The 13,920-nt window shown below is 41.2% G+C and overlaps 2 protein-coding genes across 3 annotated transcripts; both read left to right on the forward strand.

Moving 5' to 3' along the window:
- Positions 1-3,013: 3,013 nt before the first annotated feature.
- Positions 3,014-5,384, forward strand: hmx3b (H6 family homeobox 3b). The gene is made up of 2 exons (XM_033610987.2): positions 3,014-3,752; positions 4,034-5,384. The coding sequence occupies exons 1-2, from the start codon at positions 3,473-3,475 to the stop codon at positions 4,624-4,626; spliced, it is 873 nt and encodes a 290-aa protein (XP_033466878.1). The 5' UTR covers positions 3,014-3,472; the 3' UTR covers positions 4,627-5,384.
- Positions 5,385-6,572: 1,188 nt separating this feature from the next.
- On the forward strand, positions 6,573-12,859 carry bub3 (BUB3 mitotic checkpoint protein). 2 transcript variants are annotated; one of them, XM_033610681.2, is made up of 8 exons: positions 6,573-6,717; positions 7,722-7,916; positions 8,001-8,070; positions 8,190-8,341; positions 8,973-9,131; positions 10,071-10,248; positions 10,474-10,690; positions 12,425-12,859. In XM_033610681.2, the coding sequence occupies exons 2-8, from the start codon at positions 7,722-7,724 to the stop codon at positions 12,432-12,434; spliced, it is 981 nt and encodes a 326-aa protein (XP_033466572.1). In that variant the 5' UTR covers positions 6,573-6,717; the 3' UTR covers positions 12,435-12,859. The 2 variants fall into 2 exon arrangements, with proteins under 2 accessions (XP_033466572.1, XP_033466573.1); XM_033610682.2 differs by lacking the exon at positions 12,425-12,859 and having other exon boundaries at positions 6,577-6,717; positions 10,474-10,694.
- Positions 12,860-13,920: the final 1,061 nt, after the last annotated feature.

Consider the following 13,920-nt stretch of genomic DNA (forward strand, 5'->3'; position numbering starts at 1 on the left):
CACAGACAAGCTGTGTCCGAGTATACAGAGCCGTGCATGTATGACCTCTTGGAAGAATGAAGCTTGAGAGGTATCTGTTTAACCAAAAGTCATCAATCAGTGACAGTGCCCAACCGTATTTATTAACAGGGATGGAAACAGATTGATGCCTGCTGCAATAGTAGTGATTGACACTATTAAAGGAAGACTTAATGGTCACAGTCTAACACCAAGTGAGTTTAATTTTAGGGATATACATCTGTCCATTTAGGAAGCACAGTTGATTGTGAATCAGTTTCAGCTGCTTGGTGCCAATCAAAGTGACAACAGGTGCAATGGAGAGGCAAAAGCAAGACAACCTACAAAAGGTAATGGTTTTACATGTGTCCACCGACAGTTGCTCTCTCCTTATCCTACCTGACTGATTCTTCTCTAGTTTTGTGTTCTGCTAGTGTCCTGGTAGCATGAGGCGGTACCTGCAGCCTAATCAGGTTGCACAGGTGGTCCAGCTCCTCCAGGATGCCACATACGTATATGTGGTCGCAAGAAGGTTTGCTGTCTCAAGAGCATGGAGGAGATACCAGCAGATCAGTTGTTACACAAGGAGAGCTGGACAGGGCCATAGAGGGGCATCAACCCAGCAGCAGGACCGGTATTTGCTCCTTTGTGTGAGGAGGAACAGGAGGAGCACTGCCAGAGGCCTACAAAATGACCTCCAGCAGGCTACTGGTGTGCATGTTTCTGACCAAGCTGTCAGAAACAGACTGCATGAGGCCCCATTGTCCTCTAGTGGGACCTGTGCTCACAGCCCAGCATTGTGCAGCTCGATTAGCATTCGTGCCAGGTTTTCTAGAATCTGGGGACCCTTTACTGATCATATCAAAAGGGTAAAGGGTCAAGCTGACTAACCACATTGGAGTGTACACTGTGGTTCGATCTGCCAGGACTCTGTGTCTCCATTGGACCTTCCCTTACCACCCACTGTCCCATGGATGCTATCTCTCTGCCTCAACCTTCCTGTGGAAATAACTGCACTCCCTGAAGAAATATTATCATATTTTTGGAAAAATGAAACAGTGATTCCAGAGAGAAGCAGACAGAGGGGTCTACAGTCTGTGTTTACATTCAGTAGGCTATATCTTCAGTAGCTAGCTAGCTAACCCTACACTTTTCAGGGTTTGATTTTGGTTTTGGAACAGGGAAGAAACATATATCTTTTTCCAACCTCTCCAGGTAACGAGTATCATTAATACACGACGTGCCCCAGGCACAACATTTAGCCCCAAATCCACAAAACCAGCCTGAAAATGAAGGAAATCTGGGCGGGACTTAGTGAAAGGGTCAATTTTGGAATTTGAAATGCTGTTTAAATTTCTACCCTAGTTATGTTATGCAATTTAAAAATAGTAACATCAGTCAAGTTGGCCTCTTTAGGTGGCAGGAGTGGAAAATTAGTCATCGTCAATATTCAGAAAGAGCAGGAAGATTTTTTTTCCATGGCAACTATCGGTTTTTGCCAATGTTTTGCATATTTTTAGGCTTTTTATGATCTGATATTACTTGAAAATAAGGTCATATAGCTGCTGTAAATGGGGAAATAAAATCCCCCAGGGGAACATGACCCACCCTGTATGTTTGGGCTGGACCTCCCTCTGGCTCCGCCCCTGTGATAGGACTAATAATCTGACATGAGTGGTCTATTATAAGTGATATATTTAGATAAAAACATGACAGGTTCATGAAGACAGTCAGAACAAAATGTAAGCACACATTTCCAAAATCCCTAAAACAAAACAAACAGAGTCCTCCTGCCGTTTGCAACACTAATTGACTGCGCTTTGCCCCCCCCCTCCTCTCATCCACTCTGACTTGCTCCGTCCATTGTGCGAGTCCCCCTTTTTAATGAACATAATCTGATGAAAACACAGCTATCTGCTTTTCACTTTGCATCGGCACACGCAGCTCAACCAGCCTCTTTCTCCGCCCCCATCTTTAACACAGCTATGAGACCTCTAATTATGCGGGGATTCAAGTAGCTTTTCACAAAACACAGTACTGTCCTTTAGAGCTGGAGAGCGCTCAGTGGGCTAAAAGGACAGGCTGCATGTTTGCAGGTTGAGCAAATCCAATTGATTTGATTAGGTCTCTGCATCTGCTTCAAGTTTGGTTTAGATTATGAATCTTAAACGCATCTCATGTTATATTTTTTTGTACTTTTTTCATGTTTGGCTGCATGTATCAGAGCCAAATGTGACATCATAGATAAATACAAAAACATCTATCCAAAGGCTGTGTGACAGGCATATTTTTGGGGTTGTACTTTAAGTTTTTCTACATTAAAACACATTCCAGAGGCCTGTTATTGATTCAGAAATCCCCACTAAAGTCTCATAGTTGCCTCCATCTTAAGAGAAAAGCAGTGTGAGGGTTTTCAAATCTCCCTCCTCTTCATTTTGTGTCTTTATCTCATGACAATTATCATCTAATCTGATCACACATGATCACATTAATGTCTCATTGCACATACTAATATAATTTGCTGCATCCAAGCACCGGCTTTATTGTAATATGTGACAGAGACAAGACTTGTTGTGTCATCCTCGTGCATTACATCACCTGCTGCCCCCGTGGCTTTGCAGGCTTTTGTACCAAGCTGATTTGAAAAGCCTTTATCACAGCGGTAAGCATTCAATTTGATGTCCGCCTGTAGCACTTCCTGGCTAATAAAATTACACTGAAGTCAATGAGCTCTGGTTACAGGAGAAACGCAGGTACATATTGGTTTCCTGCTGTACACAGGTGGAACTGAAATAACACATGAATGAGGTTGATCATCAGCAAGTCACGGAGTTCAGTCACAAATAGAGTCATTAAATAAATATTAGAATATAATAAATCTTCCTGTAATGCTGCTTTTAAGCGTTTTTGTTGTTGTTTTATATGTTTTTGATGCTTTACATTAGTGCGTAAAATGTGCGTAATTTGCGTAATATTTGTGCCAAAGCCCTTTCCAGCTCCACGTTAAGGTGTGATAATCCCCGGACCGTTTATTCAATTTACTGACAGGTGATTGCGGCTCGTGCACGCCCCCCAAAAAACCCCGAGACATTCTCCTCTTTAATCTAATTGGATGGTAAGTGGGTGCGTACTGTTGAGCCCGGAGCCAAAACGCTTGCGCGGCCTTTTTTCTTTGGAGTCTATTCTCGTCACAGCCCCTCGCGGTTTCATCTCAAATCCCATTTGCTATTGTACCTGCCCAATAGCAGAGACCGAGCGCGTTTTAACTCGGATGGCATTTATTATTCCATCATTACAATCCGGCGCAAGTTTGACGCAGTGAGCTCTCAGTCTGATCAGGAGGCATCTGGCCACTTTTCCCTTCTCCTTTTTTCTCTCGCATAGTTTTAACTCAGACAGTAAGATCATCTTTTTCAAGTGTTTTTTGTCCTCTTGATAAGTTTTGATGGTGATCCACATCGGGCAGTGAACGGTGATGGCAGACTCTGATGCGCAAGAGACTCGCCAACCCGCAAAGGACTCGCCGTTCTCCATCAAGAACCTGCTGAACATCGAAGACAAACCCACGAAGCCGAAAACGTTCCTCGGCTCATCCAAAGGAGTGTTTGAGGGCAGCTTCTTCTCTCGGCTCGGTGACTTGTCTTTCCCTCGGTTTGAGTTGCCCACACAGAGAATTGGACTATCGGCGCAGTATTTGGAGAGAGCGTCTACCTGGTGGTACCCATACACACTCGGGACTCATCTGAGGACTGGAGGTAAATATTATTGACTCTATAAAGAAATGTTGTGTTTTGGTGAGGGGGGGAACAGAATTAAGATTCATTTTACAGCAAGAGGCCTATTGTGTCAGATAATGAGTAATGTAGGATTTAAAATTACACATGTACATTTTGGAAAAAATAATTATGTCCCTAAACTATCTATTAATTATAAATAATACAACAAAGGGGAAAATAAATCAACTGAATGTCTAGAATGAATTAAAATCAAAGGCAAAAAAGGATCAAATTTGAATACTATTTCTATTTTCCTGCAGGGTCTGAGAAGGCCAACCTAAGGGAAGCATCACCGACACCGGACAGGCGCTCCCCGGATCTCCCAAAAAGTGACCAAGATGCCAAAGAGGAAAGCGCCGACGACGACATCGCGCTGGATGACAGTGACTCTGAGGAGCCAAAGAAAGAAATAGACCAGGAGGACGACTGGAGGCGGAAAACGGACGAACTGGACTCCGAGAGGAAGCCGTGTCGGAAGAAGAAGACGCGCACGGTGTTTTCCAGGAGTCAGGTCTTCCAGCTGGAGTCCACCTTCGACATCAAGCGCTACCTGAGCAGCTCGGAGCGGGCAGGCCTGGCCGCGTCCCTGCACCTGACGGAGACGCAGGTGAAGATCTGGTTTCAGAACCGGAGGAATAAGTGGAAACGGCAGCTGGCCGCGGAGCTGGAGGCGGCCAACCTGAGCCACGCGGCGGCGCAGAGGATTGTGCGGGTTCCGATACTTTACCACGAGAACGGAGCCCCGGAAACGGCCGGGGGCCCCGCTGCAAACTCACCGGGCAGCCAGTCGCTCCTGGCTTTTCCCCATCACATGTACTATTCCCACCCGGTCCCACTGCTGAGGCCTGTTTAACACTGACTGTGGCATGACGCGCTGTACATATGTTTTTAAATGAGAGTGACCAACATTGGAAAAAAATAAATTTTGTATATTTTGTAGAGTCACAATGTTATTGTTATTATTATTATTATTATTATTATTATTATATGTAACCATCGTTCATCCTGCTGAAGCGCAAGTCTCTACGGCTCCAATCTAAAATTATTATTATTACTGGTGAAATTGTTCAATGCTCAAAAGTGGGTGGATATATTTTAATGTATTCAGTTTGAGGAAAAAAATGTTTTGAACAGGGTTGACTGTCCATATGTATTTCACAGAGATTTGTGTCAGTGTTTGTAGCAGAACATGTGGAATTTAATATTTTGATATTTTCCAATATTGTGCAATACTGTGGCTTCACATTAGGCTGCCAGCCTCCGTCACCTAGGCTGTAGTTCATTTTTACAGACAAAAAAAATCATTTTTTTCTCTTTGTAATAGTGAGGACAATCATGTGATCCTTAAAAGAATAAATCCCCGACAAACTGCAGGTGATAGGCAAGTGTTTTTATGACGCAATGTTTTGCCGGTAATTTAAAAGCCATGCAAGAGCCAAAAATAGCCTCTGTTTTTGTGTATGTTTTTTCTCTGATATTGTTATTGGAATGCTGTATATTATATGGTCTCACACTCAGTAAAGATTTCGTTCCAAAAAGAAGTGTATCCTTCATATAACTGTGATGTACATGGGAAATTAAGCTGTCGTGTTTTAAAGATCTCGGTTTTCGAACACTTGTAAGGAGTGATCTATTTTCCGATTATGAGGGTCTGCAGGGATGAGCGTGCCCTCCAAAATAAAATACTAAAATTGGATAATTTCAATCGTTAGATTATGGTGGATGTCTTTTTTTTTTTTAAATCTCGTGATCTGGGAAAGTATTATTCTGGAATTGTTGCATTTTCAGACACAGACTATTTTAACTACTTCCAATTTAATCTCCTGCTAAAGGCCTTTTGTTTTTGCTGCATAAATAACCAATAATTGCGCAGATAACAATAGGCGAGCCTATATATTCCATGGTCACAATTAAAAGGCAAAATCAAGGGTTTAAATAGTCCTTAAATTTTCACATAGGCGTAGATTTTTTCAGAGGGAGACAGGGGACATTTTTGCGTTTAGAACATGTGCATTTGTCCCCCCCAGTAAAAACATTCAACTATTAGAGGACTTCTACTTTGACAAAATTAAAGACAACATAAATTGGTGCAGAAAAGGCTCAAATTGGTGCATTACAATTTACCGAAATGCAGGAAATTAGGTGTTTGATGCTCAAAATATTCTGGCAGAGGACCCTCATACCTCCCCATTTCATATGTGTCCTCCCAAATGTTGAAAAGAAATCTACACCCCTGATGTTATGACAAATAGCTTGAAGTAGGCTAGCTTATGACATGCTGGCCTATAAGAGACTGTTATTCTACTAGAGTTGATCGATTTGGGCAAAGTTCTCCTGGCAAAAAAAAAATAAATAAAAAATAAAATGAAAAAATAAAATAAAATTCAATTAAAAAACAAAACAAAACCAAAACATATATATAGGCTATATATTCATTTTTTTCGTTATTTTAAAAAAGCTACACTAATCGTACCATAGACAGATTTTAATATATTTTAATATAATTATGGTATATACATATATATATATATATATATATATATATATATATATATATATATATATATATATATATCTTAAAATAATATTTGCATTGTATCTTACATGAGAGACTCATTGCATAGTCTACCGAAAACACATCCATACTGTCAGGAAGAGAGAGAGAGAGCAGTCCTGTGTCACGTGACCTGGGCTGAGACACCGGAAGTATCCGTGAAGGTTAAATTAACCAATCATATCGCAGGCGGGAACTCGAATATTCGTCTCAACCAATCAGCGTCCTCCGGAGCATCAGCGGCTACTTGGAGAGGAGCTAACCTCACGCAGCCACATTGCTTTGTACTGGCCACGTTATATATTTCATATTTTACTATAAACCAAGCAACAATAATCAACTTCTTAGGGGAAATAGCAAGTCGCGTGTGAACCACACCAAACTAAAGCGGTAAGTAACGTGAAACGACCAACACCGGAGCTTGTAGCCTGCGTTAGCTTGACCGTTAACGCTACAAGCTAGCGTTAGCAAACACCGGTGGCAGCAGAGGTGGGCTCGGTATAATTGCTGGATGTAACGGAAAGAGTCGAGTTGTCAGTGTGAAATAAAATATATGTGTTGTTTAACCTTCAACCAGCCTCGCAACAGAAAGCCATGTTAGTAAACTTATATGTTAGCTTAGCAAGCTAAGTACTCACTTAGGCTAGTTGGCTAAATACGCAACTGCTGTCAATGAGCTAGGCTAACAATAAGCTGATAAGCTACTGAGCCATCGTTGCTTACTCTCTTGAATATGTACAGTAACTTTGACAGGCAAAACATGATGACCCGTATGTCTTTATATCTCGCTGAAATGATCGTAATCAGATGCTTTAGTTGGAAATTAGCAGGGAGCCATCTGCTATTATTCAAAACATAAAACGACTTTTTCTTTGTTTTAGCTAAAAGCAAACCTCATACAGCTACAAATCTGTGTGATTATGGTTTTAATTTAACATTTAGATCAAGATAATTGAATGTTCATTTACATTTAGCAGTCAAAAATCCTGAACTTTATAGTCACTGATCTGTTAAGTCAGTGGCAGCAGTGGTTTCGTTCCTGCTTATCTTGTTTTGAATTAATTTATACCAGTAATATAATGTAACAGGTGATGCATAATATAATAATACCTGCAGGAATCAGTGCATCTCTCTGCAATTAATTATTGCTTCCCTGATGGACATTATGTAAACTTAATGTTGTAGCTGTCAGAGTGGTTTTGATTAAACTGTGGACATATTTGAAGCTCTGGCTTGTGGTGTTGAGATAGTTTACACATTGTAAGGTGTTGATGTTGTGCCCACCTCTGTATCTTGTTTTTTTATTAAAGCACTGTTGTATTTAACCATGTCATTGTGCATCAACTAGGTCTTATTAAAGTCAACTTCAGCCTTAATATGTTTCCTCTTTGCAGATGACAGGCTCGAACGAGTACAAGCTAAACCAGGGACCAGAGGACAGCATCTCTGCTGTCAAGTTCAGCCCCAGCACAGCCCAGTTCCTGCTGGTCTCCTCCTGGGACTGCACCGTCCGTCTCTATGATGTCGGAGGGAACACCATGCGGATGAAGTACCAGCACACAGCTCCAGTTCTTGACTGTGCTTTTTATGTAGGTCGCAGATTTTTTTACATTTGCTGTAGTTCCTTACAGCCATCTGGCACACACAGATAACATTCCTTTTTTTATTTGCAGGACCCGACACATTCTTGGAGTGGAGGTTTAGATGCACAATTAAAAACTCACGATTTGAACACAGACCAAGGTATGTCACAAGAGTACTAATAAACGGTTTTGGGCACCTGTCGCAGATCATTATAACTCTGCAATTAATTTGCTGTATGTGATTTATTTATGTTGCTCTTTGATATTATCCTCGAACAGATACAATAGTTGGAACACACGATGCCCCCATTCGTTGTGTGGAATACTGCCCAGAAGTTAATGTCATGGTAACGGGTAGCTGGGACAGATCGGTTCGGCTGTGGGACCCAAGGACACCCTGTAATGCTGGCACCTTTACTCAGCCTGAAAAGGTAGAGCAAAAAAGACACAGTATGCTGTTGTATAATATTGTGTAACAATGCATTAAACGTGTGCAGGATTATATGAGTGACTTTATTGCAGGAACACCTAAGGAACCTACAGCCTACATGTTTCTCTGTGTCTGTTTTCTGTCCCAGGGTTAACATCTAAATCCAAATAAGATGATATTAAAGTCATAATGACATGGAATTTTTAGAGCTTCTCGCTTTGTTAATTTAATATATTCTTCGAAGAAACAAGATATGTGGGAAGGACATAACATGAAGAACTACAAGCCAGTAGAAAAGAATACTTCTTTGCTTAAGTTAATGCATTTTCAGTAACACCTATCACAAGTGTAGATAGATGTAGCCATCAAAGATGTATAGTGTTCCAGAAAGCACTTACATAAGCACGTTATTAAATTGGACGTTGGCCTGAATACCAAAAAAAAAAAAAAAAATTAAGACCTTGTTATTTTGTTTGTCAAATAGTTATATATTACATTGTTGAAGAAGGTCTTATTTCAATTTGACTCGTTCATTGTTACATGTGTTTGTTTGTGTAGGTTGTAAGTAAGACTTCATTGCCAGTGTTGTGTCTTCCTTTTAATTTATCTTGTCTCTTTTGCCTTTGTGAAAGGTGTACACCCTCTCTGTGGCTGGAGATAGGCTGATCGTTGGCACAGCTGGAAGACGAGTCCTGGTGTGGGATTTGAGGAACATGGGCTACGTTCAGCAAAGACGAGAGTCCAGTCTCAAGTATCAGACTCGCTGCATTAGAGCCTTCCCCAACAAACAGGTACACTTTGAATTAGAAGTGACTTTTTATCAATTAAAGTGTGCACAGCTCTACTGAAAGATACAGACAACAGTTAAAGGGTAAGTTTAGTATTTTTCAACCTGGACCCTATGTTCCCATGTTTTTAAGTAGTCTAAGTAGCTAATGGGAACAACATTTTTGGAAACTGGTCCAGTATTGAGTGACACCTCTGCAGCCAGCACCAGCAAAACAGGCTGCGTTGTAATCATACGGGTTCAGACTGACAATTTACGTCCACTAAAAGCGCTCGTTTTTGCCACTGACATGTTCAGATTAATATTCATAGTGTCTGACAAGATGATCTAGAGATACACCTTTTCGGTAAGTAGTAAGATAATTTTGTTTAACCATAAACAGACCCAAAATTGCTATGTGCAAACCCACCAGACTCCTACTGTAAAACGCACTTCTAAGTTGAAAGAAACACAATTAAACATCTTCATTCATCTTTCAACTGTTCTGACAGCCAACAACTTTGGTTTGGTTGAAACAAACCCTTAATTCATCCAGTTAGATGTAAAGATGTGCTGGCTCTTCACACACTACACTTACTGTTTATTTGTTTGGTGTCTGGTGGGTTTGGTGATAGCAATTTTCAGAGCTGTTTCTGGTTAAACTAAAAAGGATCTTACTCTTCAAAAAGGTGCATCTCTGCAGGGATCTTTTCCATAAGTAGTCAGACACTTATAATAATAACCCAAACATGTCAGTAGCAAAAACCAGTTCTTTTAGAGGACATAAATTGAAAGATTTTGTCACCAAAACATGGGAAAATAGTGCCAAGGTTATAAGTATCAAACGTACCCTTTAATACTTATCAGATAATTTACTCCTCGGACAGCCTTCTGTCAGATATGGATTCATGTGTTCATGAAACTAAGTTGGATTGTAACTTCATATTTTCTGTCTTGGCTCCAGGGCTACGTCTTGAGTTCAATCGAGGGACGTGTAGCTGTGGAGTACCTGGACCCGAGCCAAGAGGTTCAGAAGAAGAAGTATGCCTTCAAATGCCACAGGCTGAAGGAGGAGGGAATCGAGCATGTTTACCCTGTCAATGCCATCTCATTTCACAGTATTCATAACACCTTTGCCACAGGTACGACCGGCTAGTTGGTACTTGACAAAAGATTATTTGTTTCCTCCTACATTTAGTTTGTCTCTGTAATAATTTTATTTTTATAAAGCTCATGGATTTTCTTATGACCTTTAGCGTTGAGCTGCCAAGGTTGCATGATGAACACACAGTTATTACAGATCCATATCTCAGCAGTAACACGGCCTAAATCTTTTGAGGTTGACCTTGAGCCTCTCCTTCTTCCAGGTGGCTCAGACGGCTTTGTGAACATCTGGGACCCGTTCAACAAGAAGCGCCTGTGTCAGTTCCACAGGTACCCGACCAGCATCGCCTCACTGGCCTTCAACAACGACGGCACTATGCTCGCAATCGCCTCCTCATACATGCACGAGAAGGGCGACATCAGCCACCCAGAGGATGCCATCTTCATCCGCCAAGTCACAGATGCCGAGACAAAACCCAAGTGAGTCTCCCTCACCTCTCGTGTCCTCACTCAGTGTAACCGTTCGCTACTCACTGAATCTGTGAGCAGCTGCATTTACAAGGAGCACGTCCAGCTGCGGCATAATGCTGATCTGTATCTCCGTCCGTCCACTTTTCAATATCCGACGGTTGAAAGATAGACAGATGAGAACTTGAAAATCCTCCCAGCAGTTTGTGTGTCCATGCTGCCATAAATATACACTCTGTAGCCAGACAGATAGAAACCTGCTCTACAGTGTAATGTAATCCATGACAATAGCCGTGTAATAAACACTACCTTTGTGAAACTAAATCAGTGTTTGACCCGGAACTGTAATAATACCATTTAAAAATGTATGATTGTCTGTATGTAGTCTGTGGTAAGAAACATTCCACTCAAACAGTAGCAGTGGTCTAGTGTAGCCAGACTTATCTCCACTGTAGGTATCAGTGTTAAAGAAAGGTCTGGAATTACAGATTATCACTCTGCCACAGGGGAAAAACACTCTGGTTTGATCTATCTACAATATTAATTGAATTATTTTGGGCGTGGCAACACAGTGGTTTGAGTTGAAGGTGTGAGAAAGAATAGTATCAGTAACATTGTTAACACTGTGCTACATTACAGAGAAATACAAAACCGTACTAATGAATCTTCATTAATATAGGCCTATATTTTATCTACAAGTGCACGTCACACACTGAGCGAGCCGCCTGTTAATGATGCTGTGGGCCAATGGGCATGTAGCTATTTCCATGTTTCAGATGATACGTCATGTTTGTAGTCGACCAATGAAGATGAGTTTACATATCACCTTGGGTTCGTCCTTCACCTTCTCAAAATGATCCCACACTTTGGATTTCCTGCCTGACATGTTATTAACTAGCCTGTGGAATAACTGCAGGTACCAGCCCTGGAAATTAGGGAGCGTACACATGCTGTGTCTTTAACCACCTGGAAAAAGTGAGGTTGGGCACTGAGCACTACTCTTGTGCCTTTTCTGAGAGTATCATGACTAATCAACCAATGATATCTTGCCGACTAATGACCTCTCTCGTTGACTAATTTTTGGTCGCCTATAAGAGGGCAGCCCTACACTGGACCCATTAAAACCACAACGATTTACTGGCTGTATGCAGCTCTTGCAGAACGTTATTAAGACGATATCACAGGAGATCATGTGAGGAACGGATCGGTACATTTGTTAAGTACATTTCACTGACACGTGCCATGTCAAAAATGGATCAGCATCCAACTCTTCATCAAAGCCTGCCATTTTCAGCATGTGAGTTGTTAGCTTGGAGTTGTTGTTTCGCATAGCAAAGGAAACGTTAACACGCAGGTAGCGGAAGGAAGGGAGAATGCCAGCCTAAATCAGCCGACCTACGTCAGGCTTATAGCTGCAGTCTGCATCAGGTGAGTCAGACCACTCAAACAGGAGTTCAGTAGCACATCGTTTACCAGTTTTCCCATAGAGAGAATTGTGAGGGTTGACTCATGTTTTGTGAAGGTTGAATTTAGCTGTAATGTCAGTACAAAATGTTCCCACTTATGTCACAGTGACTTTGGAAAATAGGAAATAGGCCTCTTCTTCTGGTTGTTCCAAGTGTAATAAACATCTGTCTTAGCAGATCTTTGTTTTGCTCACACTGTACTGAACCTTAATGAATAGGACATAACTTGTGTTTTCTCCTGAGTTGATTGAATCCGTTCTCTCCTGTTTTTGGTTTTCAGATCAACCTGAGTCTGCCTTTGAATGGTTCCCTTTGCGTTTGAAGCCTTTATCACATTTGGGTTATCTGCTGGCATCCAGTGTACCATTACCATATTGTTTGTCGCATTTCTTTCCATTCCAAAACCAGTATGTCTTTCTTGTAAGTAAATGTTTCCTCTCTTTAGTGGCTCTTGTTAAATATTTTGTTGTTTCATGTTTGTTCTAAAAAGCAACTACCACTTTTCTTGACTAAAACTATTTTTAAACGAACCTTCTGGCTTATTGTTTGGTCATTTTGGAGTCATTGAATACAAATTGTTGATTTTATGATCAGTTTCGTTCACTGCAAATGATGGAGTTTCATTTAATATCATACTGAAGCTGTCCTCAGATCAGTCTTTTAGCACTAATACAAGTGTGACACTTTGACTGTTAATAAAACATTTTTATCTCAAGTTTTGACCCACAGTGTTCAGTTTTGTCACATGTACTACCTGCAAAAGCAAAGCTGAGAAATGCCAGGAATGTGTCAGGGGCAGAAGAGGCTGTTCTCTTGATGATGTGTTGAGGGAAAGCGATGATCCAACTCGTCTTGCCGAGGGCTCCACTTGCCCCCAGACAGTGACCTGTGTTGATAGACATCAGAGGTCTGCGGCCTAAACCAGGTCCTGCTTTATTATTGGGGGAAATTGGGGGAAAACTGCTAAACTTGATGACTTGGCTGCATCGAGCCGACAGAGGGGAGGAAAGGTTCAACGCTAAAATAAAATGGTCATGGTGCTCATTTTGAGATTTCTCTTACTTTAAAAGGTGCATTATCCTTCGAGTTAATTAAGGTTTATCAGGATGGAAACACTGCAGACCTGAGTGCTATCCATCGTTACGGTTTCACTGCAGCGGTGAGATTGTTCTGAACTTGTTTATTAAGAAATATATATGGAGATAGAAACGTTAAAGGTCCAGTGTGCAGGATTTAGGGGCATATATTATTGTATAATCACCTATAAATCAGAATTGTGTTTTTGATACCTCAGAATGAGTCGTTTATATCTACATAGCAAACAGGTCCTTGTCAATGGAGTCTGCCACGTTGCACCACCATGTACAGTGTCCTTGTACAGTAGCCCAGAGCAGACAAACCAAACACTGGCTCTAGATAGGGCCATTCACATTTTTGTATCAGCCTTTGTGGTCAGCAGCAGCTCTGCGATTAGCAGCATCGGAACAGATTATTTTATTTTTTAAGGGTGAAACTGCTTCATTTGATCTTTTTACTGGTTTAACTCACCCAGTCTGTTTATTTTGGAGAGGAGGAGACCTCTGTGGATAATTCAGCTCCTGAGGCCTGTACCCGAAGCCAGTTCAACTTACCCAGGATATCTTTTCATTATCTGGTTTGACTAATCCTAACGTTAGCCATCTGGATAACCAGTACTATGAAGCTGGTTATCAACTAGTTCACTCAACTCTGGATTTTTTTATCCAGCCACAAGCGCATACATGTGAAAGAGGCAGA

Source organism: Epinephelus lanceolatus, chromosome 21, assembly GCF_041903045.1.
Source record: "Epinephelus lanceolatus isolate andai-2023 chromosome 21, ASM4190304v1, whole genome shotgun sequence".
NCBI classification, from domain to species: domain Eukaryota; kingdom Metazoa; phylum Chordata; class Actinopteri; order Perciformes; family Serranidae; genus Epinephelus; species Epinephelus lanceolatus.